Here is a 23987-nt window from a genome sequence, read left to right as displayed (position 1 = left end):
GCCAGCCCCGAGCGGGAACGGCCAGGCCAGACTGCCAGGTTCCGAGTCCAAGCGAGAACCGGCACAGACCGAACCAACCCCACCAAACGGGGCATCCGTGTCCCTCCGCGGGAACTTTCTAGATGAGAAGGCGTGTACCGCCCGAGCTCTCAAGCCTGCTGGTGGAGGCGCGACGCGAACTCGCCGTCTGAACGCGAGGGCCGCCAACCCTGGGGGGGGGGCTCGCGCTCCCGGGTGGGCACGAGCCGAGTCCGCGGGCCGCCGAGTCCGCGGGCCGGGTGGCCGTTTGTCCGCGCGAACCGGAGCCGTTCCTCGCGGCCGGGACCGTTGCGAATCGAACGCAACGCTTTAGCACGAGCGGGGCGCGCGGTGCAGCCGGTTCAGCCCGTGTAACCGAAGTACTGGAACGCCAACCACCCACCGGGTCCGCCGAAGCCCCTCCGCGCGGGCCGCGGCCACAGTGCGCTCTGCGCCTGCGCGGCCCGCAAGCTCCGCCCCCTCGAGCGCCCCGCGCGCGGTGCCGCGCCTCCCTATGGCGGCCGCCGCAGTGTGTGGTATTTAGCGGGTGCGCGCGGCAGGTTCGGGAACGCGCGACACGGCGGCGGCTAGGGGGGGAGCCGTGGCGGCCGTGGCGGGGCGCGCTCTCGAGCGGCGGTGGCAGCGGCCTAGGGTGTCCCGTTGGTCTTGGCGCAAGGGAGAGGCGGTGGCGCTGCCCGCGGTGGCGGGGGTTGGCGACGGAGCGCGTTTGAGCCAGGACCGGGGTCCGCGGCGCGCTCTCCGCCCATAGGTAAGTGGGGCCCGGGCCGGAGGGAGGAGCTGGCGGCGAGGGGCTCCCGGGAGGAGGGCTCCCGGGCCCGGTAATGGCGGCCTGCGGACGGCCGGGCCCTGTCAGGCCGCCGGATCCGGGGACTCTCGTAGCCCAGGCCCGGCAGCGCCTTTGTCTCGGCCGAGCCCGGCCGCCCGCCGAGCGCCGCCCCCGCCCCTCCCCTGCCGGCCGCGGTCGCCGGCCCTGCCGCGAGCCGGCTCGCTCCCGGCCCTGGTTCCCGGGGCCCAGCGGCGCCGCGGCGGGAGGGGGCGGCCGGGCCGCGGGCTGGGACAGGCCCCTGCGCGCCCCGGAGGCGGGCCCGGCCGCAGGACGCACCCGGCGCGCCCCGCGCCCTCGTGCGGGCCTTTGTTGTGGAGGGTCCGGGTGTGCGGCCAACATGGCGGAGGTCAGCTGAGTGCGGGCCGGCCCTGTCCTCCGTCCTCTCCCCGCGGCGCCCCGAGGTCCGGAGCGGCGCGGGGCGCTCGGCCTTCTCGGCCTTGGCTTTCTGCCCCCGACCCCCGGACCGGAGCGGCCCGGCCGGGCCGCGCTCTTGCTCTCGGGCCGGAGCCTTCATTGTGCAGAGGGAAGAATGCAGCCTCCTCCCTTGTTTATGTCACTCGCGAGGAGAGCGCGCGAGCTGCTAGCGTGGACAACTGTAGCTTTTCCTTCCTTCCTTTTTCTTTTTTAAGTGTTAAGCCCCGGCAGCCTGGGCTCCGTTCTCGACCCTGTCAGATGTGTAACTTAGGAGTGTGCGTGTGGCTGACCTGGGCCGTGCGGCACGCAGGCTTTCCCGTGCCGTTTGTCGGTTCCTGGAAAGATGTAGTGTGTGTTTGCTCTGACAGGAAAGCGAGTCCAGCGTGTGTGTTGGTGAAAAGTAGGCCGCGCAGCCAATTTGTCAAAGTCACAGAGGCTGTGAAGATGGTGTATGTCGGACAGGGTTCCGACTGCCCGATCCCAGCGTGGAGCGTTTACCACGGTTAGATAAGCAGCTGCCACGGGTAAATCGCTAACACTTTTAAAAGCTGTCGAGCGTTGGGAGCGTGGGCTCAGAATTGAGACTGCATGCGTTGTTTCAAATCCTGCCCCACCAGTTTATGACCTTGGCTTCTGTGCGCTTCATGTTCCTCACCTCTAAAATGGGTATAAAGACAGAACTTAACCTCAAACATTGTTGAGAATTGAGGATGGAAATAGCTGAAAGTGCTTAGAGGATTGGCAGGTGGCTCATCGTGAGTGCTCAGTGCTAAGGAGGTTGTGTAATTAAAGTGCTGAAGTGGTTATCAGCATGATGGATGTGTTGGAAGTGCATAGCCACAGTTTGTGAATTTACTTCATAAGTCATTAGTGTTTGGGTTTTGTTGTTGAAAAGAGAAAGGCTTTCTGGGTGATAAGTTGATATGTCTTCTGCAGTCTTCTGGCGTTTTGGAAATTTTTGAATGGGTAGATCTTTTGTGTTTGTTTTTTTTTTTGAATTTAGAAAATCAAAGTGATTAAAATGAGGTGTCCTGTTCACAAGTTTAGACTTATGGATGAGTTCACTTTCAAGGACTTCCAGTAATTAACTTGGAAAAGTAGGACAGTTGAATGAATCCCTTTGAGTGTTAGGTATCTATAGTATCACCATCTCTTAAAAGTTAAGAGCAGAGTGTAATGTGACAAATGCAATGGTCTAGTAACTTTATCAGGGAGCTAGCTATTGGCTCAAATTATGGTGGAGAGCATTTTGGTTAGCTTATACATAAAGTTTGAGATTATGGATTATATAAATTGGTGGTATATTTGTTTTATTCTGGAAACTTAAAAGACATTGTACACTTGTAATCTGGATATGTTAGTTACATTTCTCTTCATATTTTCCCCACTAAAGTTCGCTTTGCCAAAATGTTTTCATATATAAATATAACACAATAGGTCTAAATGGACCCCCATTGGCATCTTTACAGCATAGGTGCTAACATTTAATACTATAAAGTGAAATACAGTGTAATAGAAATAGAACTGTTAACTTTTAAGGGTAAGTGTTCCACAAAGTACAAATTTAGAAACAAATTAACTTGGTTTACATCTGTTTAATTTGCATCTTAATGTGTTCCATCAAATCATCTGGTCTGAAACTTGCTATTCTCCTACCTCATCCTCTGCAGTGTTAGGATTACAGGCATGTGCCACCTCACCTAGTTTAGATTTTAATATTTTAGAAAGCAGCTGTAGACTTGGCAAATTGAGCAAAAGATAGAGAACTTTCCCATTTATAATGTCCTTCATTATCACATCCTTTACCAGAATGATAAATTTGTGGAAATCATTGAGCTTACATTGACACCTTATCACTCAAAGTCCATGGTGTATTAGAATTTACTTTTGGTGGTGTACATTTTAAGGATTTGGACATAATGTGTGTGTGTATATATATATATATATATATAATATATATGAGAACATGAGTAACTTCATAAATCCTCAGCACTCTATTCTTTTTGCCCTTTGCCAAATATCATATAGTTGGAATCATACTTTTCAAAATGGTTTCTTTCACTTCGCAGCATGTATTAAAGTTAATGTTTCATGGCTAGACTACTCAGCAGCAGCATTTTCTCCTCCTCCCTCCTTTTCTCCTTCTCGTTTTCCTTCTCTTCCAACATCTCCTTTCTTCTGCCTCCTTTTGTCTTCTTCCCCATCTTTCTTTTTTCTTTTCCTCCTCTCTCTTCCTTTCTCCCTCCTTTCTTCTGGTACTGTGATTTGAGCTTGGTTGGCTTGCTTGCCTGGCACTGTACTACTTGATTCATACTTCCAGCCTGGCTTTTTTTTTTTTTTTTTTTGATGCCAAGTCTGGACTTGAACTCAGGGCTGGGTTGCTGTTCCTGAGTTGTTTTTTTTTTTTTCCTTTTTGGCCCAAGCCTAGTGCTCTACTGATTGAACCATAGTTCCATGTCTGGCTTTTTGATGGTTAATTGGAAATGTATGTGTCAAGGACTTTCCTGCCAGGGCTGGCTCTTAACCACCATCCTCAGATCTTGAGTAGCTAGGATTACAGGCATGAGCCACTGGCACCTAGCTCCAGCCTGGCTTTTTGCTGATTATTTTTCAGATAGTCTCTGACTTTTCTGTTTGGACTGGCCTGGAACCTTGATCCATAGAAGTTTCATCTTAAGTAGTTAGAATTATAGATGTGAGCTCCTGGTACCCAAGCAGTTTTATTTTTTTCTTATTCTAAGTAATACTCCATTGTGTAGATGTATCATAGTTTACTTACTGGAGCAAGTCTTGGTTACTTCCAAAGTTTGGCAGGAATAAAGCTGCTATAAACCTTCATGTGCAGGCTAATATATTGACTGAAAACTCCAGTTCCTTTGTGTAAGTACCACAAAGTATGAGAAACTACAAAACTTTCATCCAAAAATGGCTGTTATTCTCAGCATTCTCATCAGCAATGAATTGGTGGTGTCAGTATTTTGGATTTTGGACACTCTTATGGTTATGTAGTGGTATTTTAAGGGAGCTTTTTAGTAGATCAAACTGATTTCAAAGGTCTTTAATATGTAGCCCCAAGTGTTTCTGTACCATTTATAAGTACAGAGCCTTGCCAGAGCTGGCCTGTTTTGCTCCCCTACCTTACTGGACCACATTCTTGCACATCTTTTCCCAACTAGAGTCTGACAATCTAGAACTGAGAAGAATTTCCTGCATACCTTGCATTGAGCTGGGATCTCTCTCTCTCTCTCTCTTTCTCTTTCTCTCTCTCTCCATAATTCCATAACTCTCTTGATTGTCCCCACTGTAATATGTAGCCTCAATTCTAGTTTTTCTCTAGTTCTTTCTAGCTCCAAATAAATGAATTTCTGAGACGTGGTCTTGTTTTCCTTTGTTCAGAGGTTAGCTGTGCTTTCTTTTTGGGTGAGGGAGCTATTTTATTTATATTTTGTTTTCGAGTAAAATACTTTTTATTATTATAAAGGTGATATACAGAGGGGTTAACATTTTATAAGTCACGTGCACTTTTTGGACAATGTCACCCTGCCCTTGTTCTCTCCTAGTTTTCCCTCCCATCTCCACCCATGTTGTACAGATCATTTTGAATATAGTTTCTACAGAGTACCACAGCTGCTTGCTTTTTTTTTTTTTGTCGCTCCTGGGGCCTGACCTCTGGGCCTGGGCTCTGTTCCTCAGCTCCTCAGCTCTTCAGCTCAAGGCTAGCGCTCTATCTACCACTTGAGCCACAGCGCCACTTCCGGCTTTTTCTGCTTATGTGGTACTGAGGAATCGAACCAGGGCCTCATGCATGCAAGGCAAGTACTCTACCACTGAGCCACCTTCCCAGCCCTACTGTTGCTTTTTTTGTTTACCCTATATCGTCCATTTTTGTGTCCCTCTTGGCACAGAGGCATTGCACCTTTGCGCTACTCCCCTAAGAGTGTTCTCCTTTGGACTTGCTGTGAATGAATGCTTAAAGTCCTGTATAATTCATCATGTGCTGGTATATTTTAGATCTAACTTTCCCATATTAGAAAAAACATTTACCATTTGTCTCTCTGTAGCTGTACTTTTGACACATAGTTGGTACTTAGTAAATCATAATGACTTTTTAATATATATCTTTCCAGCTTTGTATCCAGCTCTCGCGTGTTTTATCTACTCTCCCTAGTCAAACTAGTTTTTTTTTTTTTTTGTTGTTGTTCATAGAAAACTACTTTAACATATTTTCCATGATTGTATTTTAATCTCTCGTGTCTGTGCTACTTTGGGCAGATTTCTTAACTTCTCTAAGCTTTAATTTCTATTAGTAGCACAAGAACAGTTTAGATATATTGCTATCCTTCCCTCCCTCAAGGGTCCTAAAGATAGAGTGCCACTGTAATTGAGTGGTTTAAGAATGCAGAACCTTGGGCTGGGAAGGTGGCTCAGTGGTAGAGCACTTGCCTTGCATGCTCGAGGCCCTGGGTTCGATTCCTCAACACCACATAAGAAAAAAACCGGAAGTGGTGCTGTGGCTCAAGTGGTAGAGTGCTAGCCTTGAGCTGAAGAGCTGAGGGACAGCACCCAGGCCCAGAGTTCAGGCCCCACGACCGGACCCCCCCCCCCCAAAAAAAAATGCAGAACCTTGAAGAGTCAGACCTGCTTCAGTCTTTTGATTTATTAACCATGTATCGAGGAGACATACTTCTACTTACCCATCAAAATTCACATTGCCTAGCACATATAATGAGCTTAAATAAGGTAAAAACAGTTGTACCTAAATTACTTCTCTAAACATTACCACTTAAATTCTAGTGAGGAAAGAAATAAAATTACAAGTTGTGATACATACTGTAAGGAATAAAAGGTGCTGAGTAGTGATTGGGGGTGGGAGTGAGACTTCCTGGCTGTCTGAGGTGATGACATTTAAAGGAAGGTAAAAGGATATAGGAGCTTGTTTTTTGAAGGGAGTGGAATCTGAAGGAGTATCCTGGTGAAGGTCCTTGAAGTTAGATGAACTTGGATTATTCTAGCAGCTAGAAGAAAGAATAAGGAGGCAGACAGGCAGGGCTCAGATACCGTTGGGCCAAAGTAAAAGGTGTGAATTTTAAGAGTGCTAAGAAATAAAAAGTTTAAAAGGCAGTGTAATAATTTTTAAAGATTACTTTAGCTATTTGGAGATTTGATTGTTTAGAAGACCCTTTAGTCAAATGAGTGTTAATTATCACCTGGATTAAAGTGACAGTGAAAATGAGAAAGTGATATATATTTTGGACAGTTAATACACACTTTACCTGATGGGTTAGATTTAAGAGGTAGGGGAATGAAGAAGTTATGTTTTTGGCTGGGATATCTTTGTGGATCATGGCACCACTTAACAAGATAGAAAAGACTGGAATGATAAAGCTCAAGGCTAGAGCTCTACCACTTGAGCCACAGCGCCACTTCCAGCTCTTTTTTTTTTCTGCTTATGTGGTGATGAGGAATCGAACCCAGGGCCTCATGCATGCAAGGCAAGCGCTCTACCACTGAGCCACCTTCCCAGCCCCAACTTCTACTTTTTTTTATATGTGGCTAAGGTCCATGGTTGGTAATAAAGGAGCCATAAAGATTGCTCAAGGGCCCCATCTAACTTTGTTGGGAACTGTTTTGTATTTTTCTGAACAGTATTTTAGTTTTGGTTGGTGGAAGGGGCAATGAGATAATTTTTTTGGGGGGGGAGTTTGGTTGTGGGGTCTTGAACGCAGGGCCTAGGGCTCTTCAGCTCAAGGCTAGTGCTCTACCATTTGAGCCACAGCACCACTTCCAATTTTCTGGTGATTAATTGGATATGAGTCTCATGGGCTTTCCTGCCTGGGCTGGCTTTGAACCATCCTCAGATCTCAGCCTCCTGAGTAGCTAGGATTACAGGTATAAGCCATCGGCACAATTTATTTTTAAAATGCTAAACTTAAAAAGTTAAAAATTTATGAAATAAAATGTATGAAGTATATGTGGTATAGTTTTAATATTTTTATTTTATTCTAATTTTTAAAAATAAAAACAGGCTTAATTGAAATTAAGAGTAAAGTAGGAATATGCTCGACTGTTGGAGTGGGCTTGAGCAAGAGAGCTCCAAGAAGCTAATTTTTTTCAGTATTTATTTGAGATATTTTAAGAAAAAGAATTTTAAGAAAAAAGTAGGCAGTAGACAAAATTAACTGTTTCATTTTACATAGGGAATCACCAGCAATTCAATAGTAATAAATATGAAAATATGATACAAGATAGATTAATTCTTAAATCTTATTACCAAAATAATCTTTTACGAAATACTAGAAAATGCAGAAATGTGTCCGTGTCTTTGCATAAGTCATTACCTGACTTTTGAAAAGGAACCATCATAGATAACAATATGCTTCACATTATTTTTTTTTGAGCCATTATAGATAGCTTAAAGTTAATTTCTTTGATCTGACTTGGCAATTTTCCTAATGAAAATAACTATTTTAACTATTTTATTCCAAATGAAGTTTGTTCTTACAATCTATATCTTAGATTTGATTCTTGTGGGCCTGTAGTTCAGGGTCCTATTTTCTCTGTGGTTTCTGTTTATTTACTTGATCCCTTTGTCCACCTCTTTTTTTTTTTTTTTTTTTTTTGGTTTTGGGGTTTGAACTCAGGTCCTGGGTGCTGTCCCTGAATCTTTTTCTGCTCAAGCCTAATGCGCCACAATAACATTTCTGGTTTTCTGGTGGTTAATTGGAGATAAGAATCTCATGGACTTTCCTCTTGTATTGGCTTTGAACTATGATCCTCAGATCTAAGTTCTGAAGTAGCTAGAATTACAGGTGTGAGCCACTAGCTCCTGGCAAAATAATCACTCTCTTAAAGGATGCTGTTCAGTTTATTCTCTGTCAAACACAAGGTTGTAGTTGTGTGTGTGTGTGTGTGTGTGAAATTGTGGTATTCTTTTGTTCTGTTTATACATCTAATACTATTTATTGAGTATGCCTGTGTTCCTCCAAGCAAGGGTGGGTGTGCCTACAACAACAAACGAGTAAATTGTATAGCCTGTGAAATGCAATACAGTAACTGGTGGTAGGGAAAGTGGGGGTGGTAGGGAAAGTGAAGTTCATTGTCCAGAAGTGAGAGGAGCAGGAACAGAAGAGGAAGATGGTTCTAAGACATGCAGACATTTAGGTTTCTTTTGCTCATGGCTTGTGCCCTACTACTTGAGTCACAGTTCCACTTTTAGCTTTTAGTTGTTAATTGGAGATAAGAATCTCATATGCTTTCCTTCCTGGTCTGGCTTTGAATCGTGATCCTCAGAGCTCCACATTGAAAGTAGCTAGGATTATAGGTATGAGCCACCGTTACCTGGCTAAGAAGTTATTTTTAAGGTGGAAAAAAAGACTGTGGTTGTTAGGTATGTTATATGAAAGAAGTCCTGTAGGTTTAGAAGGATGGAGTTGCCATCAATTGAAAAGGATGTTAGAGTGAAAGGCTATGGCAGAGTTAGGCTTTGGCCATTTCCCCATAGGTGATGTCTAGGAGGTAGTTGGATGTTCAGTTTAGGGTGGATCTGGGAGTTTTTTGTTTTTGCCTTTTAATCTGGGATAGAGGTAAAAATTTAACTTCTTAGTATATTCGTGGAACTTAAAATGATAAGATTAAATGGATCATCAAAGTCATCAGTATAGGTAATAACAGAACCTGGGCAGACTCTCCAGCTTCATGAATTTGGAGAGAAGGGGGAGACAAAGGTCACAGAAGGTTTGATGAGATAGGAATACTAAGATAGGCAGAGTCAGTGGACATTGTCTGCCAGAAGTCATATAACTGTCAAATGCTGGTGATATTTCAAACCTTGCAAGCTAAATGTACACAAAACATGGTTTAAGTGGTAGAGTGCTTGCCTTAGTAAGCTTGAGGCCCTAAATTCATTCCTCTATACCATACAAAACAAAACAAAAACTTAAGAGGCATTGAAAACCAAATTGTTGATTTTCTGAAATACTGAATTCTGTCTTAAATTAGTTTAGAGACCAAGAATTTACTTGATGTTCTTGAATCAACATGCCCAAAATTGGGGATATCATGTTATGGTTTCTCCCCACCAATTTGTAACTGCTTTAGTGAAAATTGATATTATTTGGGCTTTGCTTCACACAGATTGACATATTATATATATATATATATACACACATATATATATGTATATATATATATATATATATATATTTAAGCCTGCCATATAGTAGGTATAATTTTAGCTAGGCCTTGTGGCACATACCTATAATCTTAGCTGGCTGAAGCATCAAGGCTAGAGTGAGGTTACATAGTGAGATTCTTAAAAAAACATAATCAGAATCTTCTCCCTCCTGTGTAGTGTTTGTGAATGTGTGCCAGTCCTGGGGTTTTAAATCAGGGTCTGTATTCTGTCCTAACCCTTTTTTTTTTTTTTTTTTTTTGCTCAAGGCTAGTGCTCTACAACTTGGGCCACAGCTCCACTTCTGCCTTTTTGATGGTTAATTGGAGGTAAGAGTCTCATAGACTTTGCTGCCTTTGCTGGCTTTGAACTATGATCCTAGATCTCAGCCTCCTGAATAATTAGAATTATAGGTGTGAGCCACCAGCACTCAGCAAAAAAAATTAAAAATTAAAAAAGGCTTAATCTTATTTTAAACAGAATTGTGAGCTCCTTGAAGAATCTTAGTTTAAGGAAAGTTTATTATCCATGATATTTTGTTTTATATCCATAGGTGAAATAAATGGTTTGGTTAATTTCAGATTTAATGCTAGATATAGACACAGATTATAATTAGTACAGATGAATATAATAATCTTGGGCTTGAACTCAGGGCCTGGACACTGTCTCTGAGCTTCTCTTGCTCAAGGCTAGCTCTCTACCACTTTGAGCCACAGTGCCACTTCTGGCTTTTTCTGTTTATGTGTTACTGAGGAATTGAACTCAGGGCTTCAGGCATGCTAGGCAAGCACTGTACCATTAAGCCACATTCCCAGCCCCCAGATGAATATAATTTAATGAAACTTCCATGAATTGCTTGTATTTGTGTGTGTGTGTGAGTGTGTGCGCATGAATGCGCACACGTGCCGATACCAGCAGCTAGCATGGGTTTTTGCTCACCACTGAAGCTCCTACCAGTTCTGAGACTCCATGAATTTTTTCTGTTGGTCCGTAAATTTTTACATGTCTATTTTTCTTTTCTTTTCTTTTCTTTTTTTTTTGGGTCCGGTTATGGGGCCTGAACTCTGGGCCTGGGCGCTGTCCCTCAGCTCTTCAGCTCAAGGCTAGCGCTCTACTGCTTGAGCCACAGCGCCACTTCCGGCTTTTTTCTTTTTGCTTATGTGGTGCTGAGGAATTGAACCCAGGGCCTCAGGCATGCAAGGCAAGCGCTCTACCACTAAGTCACCTTCCCAGCCCCTACATGTCTATTTTTCTAACAGATTATTTCACTACTCTTCCATTTTTACTAGTAAAGAGCCATCAATCATAAATGTATTAGACTTCAATGTGACTTTGCTGTCCCCTAGCTCTCAAGCAGTATGCTTTTATCTGATTCTTACTGTCCACTTTGATATGCTACAGAATTTTAGTTTTGAGTATGTATGAACATTCAAAGTGTACATGTTTGTCTACTTCCCAGACTTTTGTCAGCTTACATGAGGAGTTGTGTAGGTCATATAACAACACTGCAGTATTAAGAATTTAATATATTTTGTATGTAAGATTTAAGGAGCACAGCTTAATGACAAGATGGGGTAAAAGAGAAAGCATGTACTACAGTGTTTGAGAATTTTGCACTTTGGAGAAAATAAAACATTCAGGAAAATAAACATTTTTGTTAGAACTTGGACACAAATAGCTAAGTGAATAGTATTTGGATACATATTTATATGTACATCTAAAGTCAACCATACTCACCCTCACTTACCTTCTCTTTTGCTGTCGCCTCCCCTCCCCCTTGTCCAACTGGCACGTACCACCCAATACAGCCTATTTTACTTTCTGTGGTTCATCCCTCCAATTTTAAACTTACATTAATTGCACAAGGGGTTGTAATTCACAATTCATATATTATAATTTAGACGAGCCTCAACTATTTATGAAGTGAATTATAAATTTAAATTGCAGTTTATTTTTATTTTTGTCAGTCATGGGGCTTAAACTCAGGGCCTGGGCACTGTCCCTGAACTTTTTGCTCAAGGCTCGTGCTTCAACTCTTTGAGCACCACTCCTGTTTTCTGGTGGTTAATTGGAGATGAGTCTCATGAGCTTTTTCTGCCTGGGCTGGCTTCCAACCAAGCTCCTCAGATCTCAGCCTCCTGAGTAGCTAGGATTACATGCATGAGCCACCAGTGCTCAGCTGTGAATTCTTAAGGCTTATCAAGCAACAGATACAGCCAAGAATGAGTGAGTCCTAGTTGTTCAGCATCTGTTCCTTCATATTGTTGACTGAGTGGTCCTTCCCACCTGTTCTAGATTGGACATTTTACAACTGTTCTGGTCACTGGAAATAGTGAGTGAAATAAATATAGTCTCTTCTTTCAACATTTGTATTTGGGTACAGGGATTCTCTAACTGGTTCATGGGTCCTGGGAGTTCTCAAACCATGAAAGTACGGTGGAGTTTTCCAGAGCCTTCACATTCTTCTCACAGTCATTATGGGGGCTTTACAAGGTATATGAAATATAATGGCAATTAAAAATTTTCAAAATTATTGGCTTATTTTCTAATATATATATATATATATATATATATCAATATATATATATCAATACATATAAATTACTTAAAGTGTTTTGGATCCCCAGTTCTTAAAAACAGCCGGGCGCTGGTAGCTCATGCCTGTAATCCTAGCTACTTAGGAGGCTGACAGCTGAGGATCATGGTTCAAAGCCAGCCTGGGCAGGAAAGTCCATGAGACTTTTATCTCCAATAAACCACTAGAAAACTGGATGTGGTGCCGTGGTTTAAGTGGTAGAGTGCTCGCCTTGAGCTGAAGAGTTGAGGGGTAGTGTCAAGGCCCAGAGTTCCAGGCCTGACCGACTTAAAAAAAAAAACCCAAAACCAACAAAGGGAAATCAAACTCAACAATTAGGACTCGATGAATTTCTCTTAAAATGCAAAGCAAAACATTGGGTTTATGAGAACAAACATTTGTGACTGGAAGATAGATGTAGAGAGAGTCAGTATCAGAATTCTAGAATGAGAAGAATCAAAGAATAATTCAGAGCAAAGTCTACTGAGATAAAAGGCTTGAGCCTTTGGATGGAAAAGACTTACGTAGTCTTTGGCAAGAGTGTTTAAAGACATACCTGTTGATTATTCCTTACGTAAATAAAATACTTGAGTCTCTTAAGTGTGGCTCATTTTGGATGACTTTTTGTGTGGATTTTGGAATTATTTGTATAGACTTTCTATTGACTAACTATTGCTAATATAGAAATCGAAAATACTCAATTCTTTTTTGAATGTCATATAATTTTGGGATTTCAGAGCATTTCAGATTTAGGGATGTTAGGTGTCAGATTTAGGTTGTCCTTTATGTTTGAGTGAAAAATTCTTACAAACAAAGCTCTAGAAGTAACCTGTTTGTCGTAAAAGATTACCTGAAAACCAGTAAGAACAAAAGTGGTATGAGATTTTTTTACCTACATGTTGTTATACTGCATGTTACTATAACCGTGTTACATGTGAAATGTGAAATTTATAAGGATTCTAGATAAGGGGCAGGAGTTGGCTCAATGGTAGAGTGCTTGCCTTGCATGCATGAGGCCCTGGGTTCTATTCCTCAGCACCACATAAGCAGAAAAAGCCGGAAGTGGCGCTTATGGCTCAAGTGGTAGAGCACTAGCCTTGAGCTGAAGAGCTGAGGGGCAGTGCCCAGGCCCAGAGTTTAGGCCCCACGACCAACAAAAAACAAAAAGGATTCTAGATAGTAAAATAGGATGTAAAATTGTGTCCATAGAATTTACTTCATTGAGGAAAGTCTGTTTAAACCATTTTGTATTCCCACAGATTTCCAGAGTTCTACAGGCTTAGTTCCTTTGATTTCTTTTTAGGAGGGTTTGAGCTCAGGGCCTCCTGCTTGCTAGGCAGATGCTCTGCCACTTGAGACGTGCTTCCCCTCTCCCAAACCCTTCCACAGAACTCACATGATATACTTAGATAGTTCCAGTATGGAGGATATATTACGCTATGGCAAATTGTTTCTCCTTTTGGCTGAAGAAAGGCAGTAGGAGGTTTAGGGGCCCCAAGATAATGACTTACAGTACTATAAAAACGTGGATCTGTGAGTGTCCTACTGACAAATTCATAAAAGAAATAACTGCCATAGCCAGGCACTGATGGCTCACACCTATAATCCTAGGGATTACATGATCCTAGGATCATGGTTAGAAACCAGCCCAGGCAGAAAAGTCCATGAAACTCTTGATCTCCAATAAACTACTCAGAAAAAGCTGCAAGTGGCACTGTGTGGCTCAAGTGGTAAAAGAGCTAGTCTTGAGCACAAAGAGGCCTAGGGGACAGCGCCCAGACCTAAGGGTCACCCCAGGAATGGCAAAAAACAAACCCTAAAAACTGCCACAGACTGATGTTTACACTGGTACCTTAAAATTATTTTTGCTCTCTATATCTTCTTATTCTCACACAACTCCCCCTCACCCCTCAAAGTGACTGCTTCCAGAGAAATAGAAAACTGATAGAAACTTTAGCCAAATATAGCCTAAACAAGATATACATTGTTCTTATCATAGAGAAATCTCCTAACTTCTAACAAAGTCTAGTTCCATTTAAGTTCACCTTCTCCCCTGCTTCCTACCTTAGTAAGAATTTGCTTTTTCTATTTTTATTTTTGCAGTGCTGGAGATTAAATTTATGGCCTTCATACATACCCTAGGCAGTCTTGTTTTGTTTTGTTGTTTTGGTGTCCGGTCGTGGGGCCTGAACTCTGAGCCTGGGCGCTGTCCCTCAGCTCTTCAGCTAAAGGCAAGTGCTCTACCACTTGAGCCACAGCGCCACTTCCAGCTTTTTTCTTTTTGCTTATGTGGTGCTGAGGAATCGAACCCAGGGCCTCATGCATGCAAGGCAAGCGCTCTACCACTGAGCCACCTTCCCGGCCCCTTCCTTATAGTCTTAGATAATATCCCTGCCGTAGCACTGTTTTTAATGTGATTTCTACCCTAAATTTTCAGGGTTGCTTTTGCAGAAGCTACCTCCATATTGCCTGGATTGGGACCTGCCATTATTATTATTATTATTTTTTTTTTTTTTGGGTCCGGTCGTGGGACCTGAACTCTGGGCCTGGGCGCTGTCCCTCAGCTCTTCAGCTCAAGGCTAGCGCTCTACCACTTGAGCCATAGTGCCACTTCCGGCTTTTTTCTTTTTTGCTTATGTGGTGCTGAGGAATCGAACCCAGGGCCTCATGCATGCAAGGCAAGCGCTCTACCATTGAGCCACCTTCCCAGCCCCCTGCCATTATTTTTTTTAGTTTTACCTTTTTTTTTTTTCCTTCTGGTGGTAGTACTGGTGTTTGAACTCAGGTCCTCATGCTTGTTGGGCATATGCTCTGCCACTTGAATCTAGGTTTGACTCTAGAATTTTTACTGTCTTGCCTCATGTTGGAGGGTTTGTATACAGATTAATGGTTTTCAGATTGTGCTATAAGGCTCTGTTTAGTTTTGTGGGAATTGGTCAATAAATATATTTTGCTTATTATAGATAATCAGTCATTTGTTTTATGTATTACAGATTTTAAGGTACCAGTCCATGGCAGTTCTTTTATGAGCCACATTCCCAGTCCTTATTAATGTTTCCTTACCATATGATTGAAATTATTTAAAATTACTTGCACCTTGATGTGTGTAATGATGAAAAATACTTGTATGTTCTTTTATTTCCAAGAACAGTTAATCTCAGCTGTATGGAGGTTTGTCTATATACCAAGCAGCTTTCCAATGGACACAAACTGGGTATTCTGTAATTCATTTGTGATACTATATTGCCGTGAAGTTAGCTTGTACAGGTTGAACTTTCAGTCTATCAAGATTGAGACCCACATGTGAAATGAAAGTTTCAGCAAGGATTTATTTTAGTATGACAGGATGAAAGAAACATTTTTGCTTACCAGGTAGGAAATGGCCTTTATACTTTCTGATCTGGGACAATATGCCCTAATCCTTACATAGTGGTTTTGGGTGGATAAGATGGGTGGATGGGTACTGTTCACTATTCTAAAACAAAATGGAGATGAGATCGAGGCCCACTCAAAACAGGGACTGTAGGTGATTTTAGAACTTCTTATCAGAATGTTTTCCAGTTCCCTGCCTTTCTACCCTTTGTAGCGTTTACACCTTTATTTTGTCTTGTCCAGTTTGCTGTCTTAGCTGATGCTCTACCACTTGAACCACACCTCTGACCCTTTATTAAAAGAAATGTAGTCTCCTGGACTTTCTGTCCAAGCTGGGTTTGATCCCCAATCCTGAAGAGCTTTACAGGGTTGTTCAGCACTTTTCCTTCAGGTTTCTACAGTAGTTTCCTGTCAGGTCCTTTTTCTGGACTTTTCTGCTGCATTACTTATTAGTCTTTACTAGACCTATAACTTCTGCAACCAAACCATTTTTCAGAATTATATTCAGGAAAAGTTATCTATTGGTCCATCATAGATAGTTAATTCATTAAACACATATTCCATAGTCTTCCTGATTTCTCTGTCTGCCCACTAATATTCTTTTTATAACCTGCTTTACAATGAATATCCTTTTTATCTGATAACATTTCTTTATTTAGACTTTTTTATTTTACAAGTTAAGACAATATTAAAGGGTAATACCATAATGTTTTGATTTAAGAGAGCATCTGTTTAAACTTTGTACCAAACCAGAGATACAGGCTTTCGAAATAGAGCTTTAGGTGAATAGGCTTTAGGTAATATAGTACTTTCGGTAAATTCTGAAATTTTGCTGATTTTAGACTCTGTAGACTTAGTGAAATGTAGTTTTGGCGAAATGTTTAGCAGTTAAAACCAAAGTAAGAAAATATATCTTGTTAAAATTTTTATTTAATTAATTAATTTACTTTTTGGGTGTTGAACCTGGGTGCCCAAGGGTAGTGCTCTACCACTTGAGCCACAGTACCACTTCTGGCTTTTTCTGAGTAATTTATTGGAGATAAGATTCTCACAGACTTTCCTGCCTAGGCTTTGAACAGAGACCCCTAGCTCTCAGCCTCCTGAGTAACTAGGATTACAGGCGTGAGCCACTAGCACCTGGCAAGAATTTTAAATTATTGCTGTGCCAAAAATTAGTTAAATGATGGATGATCTCTGGAAGGAATCCTTCCTTTTCCTATGTATCCAGAACCCACAAATTCTAGGTCTCTCCATAGTTTGTGACCTCAGGCAGTTAACTCAAATTCTGGAATGTATATCATCTATGATATATACATATATACATAATTTACTAATCTCAATCCAAGCAAAAGCCATTTGAAGCTGGAAATAATCACTTTACAGCTGGAATATTTGCCAAGTGATGGGACCTGGTTGCATTTTTACTGTCTTGACTCATATGTTGGAAGATTTTTGTACAGATGAATGGTTTTTAGATTGTGCTATACGGCTCTGTTTAATTTGGGGGGAGTTGGCCAACAAATATCTTTTGTTTATGGATAACTAGTCATTCCTTTTGTTTTAGAGACTTGGGTCTCATCTCTTGTTTGGAATAGTATTTCTGCCTAAAATATATGATGTTTTCTTCTAGAAAAACGAAGCCTTATATAGAATTAGTAGATATCAGACTATAAAAATATGGGTAAGTCTAGTTTATGAGGCAGAGAGTCTTTTTATTTGTTCCCAAGGATGATTTGGATAGCCAGTTACAGGAGGTTGAGGCAGTTAAACACATGATAGGGTTGAAATTTATTGCTGAAAGTGGGCAATCACTGCATTGGACTCTTACTCTTAGTTCTTGTTTTTAAAGGCTGTCCTAAGCATGATGAAATGACAGGTTAAGCTTCTGAATGCTTAGGCTGATGCAATGCCAGTCTGAGGCCACAGGACTTTATGGGGCAAGGGTAATGCTTGTTAAAAAAACAAAACAAAACAAGCTACTCTTGGTTTAATGGCTTAGTTAAAATGGCTTTCTCAGAGAATATAATTCCAATTTGGAAGCTGAAGTATATGTGTCTTCTATGTGTTTACTACTCTCACTGCAGAGGAAAGGGGTGTGGACAATTTGCCACCAAGTGGGGAAGACGTGGAGGAGTGAGTGAGCATTGAGGAAATTGGTAGTTGACGCCTGTTTGAATACTGCACTTACTGGCTGAATACTGCACTTACTGGCTGAATTAGGGAGAATGCTTTCATCCTGAAAGCAAGAGTTCACAGGATTAACTTGGAAAATGTATTCCACATGGAGAAGACGCTTCTCTGGCCATACATTCCCCACAACCTGTATAGGTTTTTGATTGAGAGCTATGAAATCATGGTTCTACCTAAAGGAACTGGTGGATGTGTTAGAGGCATGGTGTCTCCGGGCAGGGGCAGCAAGGGCTGGGTGGAGGCGTGGGTCTTGCCAGTTCCTGCCGCCCTGGTCTGCCTCACCCTCACTGGGCCTAAGGCCAGCCCTGAGTTTTCCCTCCTTTTCCTCTGGCTCAGACCATCCCTCTGACCCAGCCTTACTCTGTCCTTGCTTTCCCCAGTCCTGCCCTTCTCAGCCTCCGCCCTGGCGCGGTGAGCCAGGCACTTGGGTTTTGCCTGCTTTCTTAGCCTTAGGCACTTGGGCTCAAATTGCTGTGGGGTGGGTGCGCAAGCCATCCAGCCAGTGCTGTGGTACTCCAGCCCCTGCCTCTCTCCCCCTACACGCTTGGCAGGAGGTGGGGTGGAGGGGGCTAGCCAGCCCTTGAATCCCAGCCAGGCAAACTTGGGAGGCTGATGAAGGGTTTGGGCACAGCGGACAGCTTACCCTGCTCCCATTTTTGGAGATGCAGGCGAATTTGTACTCCCTCTGAGTTGTGGCCACCTCCTGCGTATCGGAGGCCTCATTGCTCCACTCAGTTGCTTCTCAGGAGTGGCTGCATGAAAGGAGCCTGACCTCGGACAGCCTTTGAGCCTTCTGCTCTGTGGAAGCTAAGTGTCTAGGAGAGGTAGGCCTCTGTCACAGATTGTGCCAAGCCGTGAGCTGTCTCGCTTCTCAAGACAGGAAAGCCTGCCCTGCCCCTTTCTGAACTCCTAGAGGGGAGTCTTGCTTACTTTACCAGCGGCTAGGACAAGGAAGAGAAAGGGTACTGAAATTAAAGGACCAAGTTCCTGGAAAATGTAATAGTTGTAAAAACCTGTGGAATCTGAATCTGGGAATGGCTGCTGTGCGACTTAGCCCTTTCTGAGGTTGGCAGTGATGTTTCAGTTGAGCTGTTGTACTTTCTTTGTTTAGATCAAATGAAGTTATGTCATAACTTGGGTGGTTCTTGGTTCCTTCTGCAAGACTGCTTTATGGTTGGATCCCTTTTCTGGTTTAAGATGGAGCTGGTGTCCTTTGGAGCTGTCAGAGGTTTTTTTTTGTTTCTTTTTAAAGCAGTTTTCAGCCCTGCTACTTCCATTCACAAGAAATATTGGTAGCATTTTATTTGTTGTTCACACTTTGAACTTGCTAAAAATTTTGGAAAATAGCCCAAGTAATTTTTGATAAATGTTATAACTTTTGGTAGTCAAGAATTACACCTTTTTTTTTTTTTTGCTCGTCCTGGTGCTTGAATTCAGGGCTAGGGTTCTGTTCCTGGGTGTCTTTTGCTCAAGGCTGGCACTCTACCTCTTGAGCCACTGTGCCCTTTCTGGCTTTTTCTGTTTATGTGATACTGAGGAATCTAACCCAGGACATTGTGCATGCTCCGCAAGCACTCTACTACTAGGCCACATTCCCAGCCCAACAATGTTTTTCTTATTCAGAGGCCTGAGTGTCCTTTGTGAATTGCTATTTGGTTTATTCTGAAAGGGTTTGGTTTAGATTAGACTTTTTTTGTTTAAGGACCCTCTTAAATTTTTGTGTGTGTATGCTCATGTGTGTGCGCACACATGCATACCTGTACCAGGACCTGAATTGCCTGTGTTTTTTCACTTAAGGCAGGTATTCTACCAGTTGAGCCACAGCTCCAGTTAGTTCATTGGAGATAAGAGCCTCTTGGATTCTATCATGGCAGTGTTTGAACCCCAGTTCTCAGATCTAAGCCTCCTGAATAGCTAGGATTATAGACATGAGCCCCAGCACCCAGCTTCAAGGAACCACTTTCTGTTCACGTAGGTGAACAGCATGGAATGGGTCACAGGCACACAGGCAGGGTGTTTGCAATGCTAAGTTCACTGTTTTATGAGTGACATAAATCAATATATGTATAAAGTATTTACTCAGCGATGGTGGATTTCAGGAGAGCTCCTTTACACAGAATTCTTTTGTCAGTTTTCCTGGATTATACAAGGCTCTAGGTGAGAGTTCATATTTTGTTATGCTGTGTGTGTGTGTGTGTGTGTTTGTGTCTGTGTGTGTCTGTGTCTGTTTATGTCTGTGAGAACTGCTGTATGCTAAATACCTCTGACACTCTTTGGAGATGGAGTCTTATGGTGTATGCCAGGTTGGCCACTTACCCCTTGCCTCAGATTCCTGCATGCTGGAATTACAGTTGTTTGCCAGTAATCCTGTTCTTTTAACACTTGTTGCCTGTTGAGCTTTGAAACTAAGCAATTATTATTATTTTTTTTGAGGGGACATCTTTAGCCACTTTCCTCATTTACAGTATCATTGGTAACAACTTGAATCCCTGGCCACATTCATAACCAGCACATACACATATACTTCATATTTACTTCTCACCATTACTCCTCTCCTCCCCCACACTCATCCTAGGGCTTGAACTCCAGATCTGGCTGGTGCTCTACCATTTGAGCTATTCTAGCTTTTTGGTAGTTAATTGGAGATCAGAACTCAGTAGCTTTCCTGACCAGGCTGGCTTTGAACCAAGATCCTCAGATAACAACTTCCTGAGTAGCTAGGATTACAGATGTGAGCCACTGGCCTTGGCTCTTCCATTACCCTTATCCTTCCACTGTATCCCCATTTATATCTTTCTTGTAATCTTTAAAATGGGTTTCATGTGTTTTTTTTTTCATATATACTTACAGGCAGTGTACTTTGATCATATTGTCTTCTCCTCCTCTCATCCTTTCTTCCCCCCTCCCTTCCTCTTAGGAGTCCCCTGCTCCAGAAGTCCTCAGTGTTCATTTCTGGTTTTTTTATTAATCACTACTTTTTTTTGGGGGGGGGGTCCAGTCGAGGGGCATGAACTCTCTGGGCCTGGGCGCTGTCCCTCAGCTCTTTAGCTCAAGGCTAGCACTCTACCATTTGAGCCACAGCGCCACTTCTGGCTTTTTTTTTTCTTCTGCTTATGTGGTGCTGAGGAATCGAACCCAGGGCCTCAAGCATGCAAGGCAAGCGCTCTACCACTGAGCCACCTTCCCAGCCCTAAATTACTATTTTTTAAGGCACAATTTCCACAGATAAAAAAATGCCACATTGAGTATTTATTTGAGTCAGGTTTACTTTGCTTAACATGACATATTTTTAGTTCTGTCCACTTTCCTACAAATAACAATTTCAGTCTCATGGTTGAATAATACTTGGTAGTGTGTATATGCCACATTTTCTTTATACATCTCTTACCATCACTTTTTAAGTTATTTGAAACAGAGTAATGAATAACTGAGAGAAAATGTTAAATTTGACGTTTTAATTTTGTGGAAAGATGGCATTGTGTAAGTACTGGGAGTGCACTTTTAGGGGTATCATAACCTGTTTAATCTTTTGTCACTGCCAGGACAAGGTTATCACCTATCATATCTTATAGAGAATAGGTGCTTGTTTTGTTTGGTTCAGCCTCGCTGGTTAGTTGATTGATCAGTTTCTTCTAGTGATATTTTTACCTAATGCTTAATCTGCTTCACGTTTCAGGTGCCATGAATCCCTGTTAATTGTATTCCTCATTTTAGTACAGTGTTATGTGTATCTGAATAGTGTTTATCCTCCTGATTGCTTTCTTCTATTTTTTTTATGTTTTATTTTTACTCTTTTCTGACGCTCTGTACTGGATTTATATTGTAGAATGAGGTCCTGCTTCTGAATATTGAACTAGCCAACTTGTATTTAAAAATGTTCTTTTCCTTATCTCCCTTCAGTTTTGAGATGAGCACTAATTAGTAGGAAAAATAAATACTTAATATGCTTTGGGGGAGACTCACCAGATGAAGATGGATTATGGGATGGCAGCATACCCTTGACCTTGCACATCATTCCTAAAACAATAGTAGTTATCAAGCCAGTATGCTGATGATCTTTGGCATACGCGCTGCGTAGAATTTATGACTCTTGAGCTACAGATAGCTGACTTTGAATTGGAAAAATGATTAAGGCCTTTTGGAGAAGAGAATGGGACAGAATACAGTTAAAATTTGTTGTACTTAAGATCCTTTTTCAATCTTCTTAGTTTTTTATGGTAATTTCTACTTTAGCTTTCTTAATCTAGATTCTTAGTACTTTTTTTTTTTTTTTTTGGATCTGATCGTGGGCCTGAACTCTGGGCTCTTCAGCTCAAGGCTAGCGCTCTACCACTTGAGCCACAGCGCCACTTCCGGCTTTTTTTTTTCTGCTTATGTGGTGCTGAGGAATAGAACCCAGGGCCTCATGCATGCAAGGCAAGCACACTACCACTGAGCCACCTTCCCAGCCCCTCTTAGTACTTTTTAATAAGGAAAATTAGAAGATTTATATTAGCACAACTTAGTTGTACAAAGGAATGTTTCGCTGTGATATTTCCATATATGCATACAATGGACCCCATCAACCTCCCTCCCCCCTCTTATCTTTCCTCCCACTCTTGAACTGGGGTTTGAACCTAGCCCTTGGTCAGCTTGCTTGTTCCATTGGTGCGATTTTAACTGCTCTGGAACATGAAAAGGCTTATCCAGTATCCAGCTCCTAATAATAAAATGCAGAGTTAGTGTATCTGTTTTGTTTGTATATGCTTTGTTTAGTCCTTTTTACTTGCCTATTCTTACTTTGTTCACAATTTTGTATGAACATTTAAAGGTATTTTAGGCATGTAAACATTTATAAAAAGAAGTTACAATTATTTTTCTCTTTTATTTACTCACTTATTTTTTATTACAGAAATGAGCCGTCAGACTGCTACAGCACTACCTACTGGTACCTCCAAGTGTCCACCATCCCAGAGGGTGCCTGCCCTGACTGGCACAACTGCATCTAACAATGACTTGGCGAGTCTTTTTGAGTGTCCCGTCTGCTTTGACTATGTGTTACCACCCATTCTGCAGTGTCAGAGTGGCCATCTTGTTTGTAGCAACTGTCGCCCCAAACTCACATGTTGTCCAACTTGTCGGGGCCCATTGGGATCCATTCGCAACTTGGCTATGGAGAAAGTGGCCAATTCAGTACTTTTCCCTTGTAAATATGCCTCTTCTGGATGTGAAATAACTCTGCCACACACAGAGAAAGCCGACCATGAGGAGCTCTGTGAGTTTAGGCCTTATTCCTGCCCGTGCCCTGGTGCTTCCTGTAAATGGCAAGGCTCTTTGGATGCTGTGATGCCACATCTGATGCATCAACACAAGTCCATTACAACCCTACAAGGAGAGGATATAGTTTTCCTTGCTACAGACATTAACCTTCCTGGTGCTGTTGACTGGGTGATGATGCAGTCCTGTTTTGGCTTTCACTTCATGTTAGTCTTGGAGAAACAGGAAAAATACGACGGTCACCAGCAGTTCTTTGCAATTGTACAGCTGATAGGAACACGCAAGCAAGCTGAAAATTTTGCTTATCGACTTGAGCTAAATGGTCATAGGCGGCGATTGACTTGGGAAGCGACTCCTCGGTCTATTCATGAGGGAATTGCAACAGCCATTATGAATAGCGACTGCCTAGTCTTTGACACCAGCATTGCACAGCTTTTTGCAGAAAATGGCAATTTAGGCATCAATGTAACTATTTCCATGTGTTGAAATGGCAATCATTTTCTGGCCAGTGTTTAATTTCACAGAGAATAAGGCACCCATCTGCCTGCTAATCTGAAACTCTTGGTAGATGGAAGGTCTACACATGAAGGTAAATAAGAAGAAAGGCTGTTAAATACAGGAAACAGTTGCATGTAGTAACACTAATATATTTAAAAATAAGTCAACAGTAAACCACTGAAAAAAATATATATACACCCAAGATGGGCATCTTTTGTATTAAGAAAGGAAGCAGTGTAAAATAATTCTGGATTTTGTGTTCGTTGTAGATTGGTTATATTGTTGAAAAATTTTTTGCGCGAGTGTGTGTGTGTGTGTGAGTGAGTGAGTGTGTGAGTGTGTTTCCTTTAACTGACAAGCCATCTGAGTGGTCTCAGACCACTGCTACCCCCCTTTGTGAGTCAATACATAGTGCTGCTGTGTTTTTGTTTTGTTTTGGTGTGTATGTATATTTGCTAGTTTTTATTCTAGTTTTTCATTAAATAAATTTGACTTCTGTAATTCAGGTTTTTTCTCAATTTTTTTGTACCTTTTTAAAGTTAATTTTTTTGATATGCATAATTGTTTATGTAAGAGGTTATGTTCAGTACATTTTCTTTTCCCTGACTAATCAGTTCATTAGAAATATTCTGAAGATACAAGTTCCA

At 42.1% G+C, this 23987-nt stretch overlaps 1 protein-coding gene across 2 annotated transcripts; it reads left to right on the top strand.

The window, feature by feature from the left end:
* Positions 1–549: 549 nt before the first annotated feature.
* Positions 550–23845, top strand: Siah1 (siah E3 ubiquitin protein ligase 1). Of its 2 annotated transcripts, none has more exons than XM_042693451.1 (2): positions 550–787; positions 22478–23845. In XM_042693451.1, the coding sequence occupies exon 2, from the start codon at positions 22480–22482 to the stop codon at positions 23326–23328; it is 849 nt and encodes a 282-aa protein (XP_042549385.1). In that variant the 5' UTR covers positions 550–787; positions 22478–22479; the 3' UTR covers positions 23329–23845. The 2 variants fall into 2 exon arrangements, with proteins under 2 accessions (XP_042549385.1, XP_042549386.1); XM_042693452.1 differs by lacking the exon at positions 550–787 and adding an exon at positions 9758–9778.
* The last annotated feature ends 142 nt before the right edge of the window (positions 23846–23987 follow it).

This window comes from Dipodomys spectabilis, unplaced genomic scaffold, assembly GCF_019054845.1.
Source record: "Dipodomys spectabilis isolate Male_0828 unplaced genomic scaffold, ASM1905484v1 ptg000165l, whole genome shotgun sequence".
In the NCBI taxonomy this organism is placed as follows: Eukaryota; Metazoa; Chordata; class Mammalia; order Rodentia; family Heteromyidae; genus Dipodomys; species Dipodomys spectabilis.
Note: the sequence above shows the minus strand (reverse complement) of the source record. Positions and strands in the feature narration are given on the sequence as shown.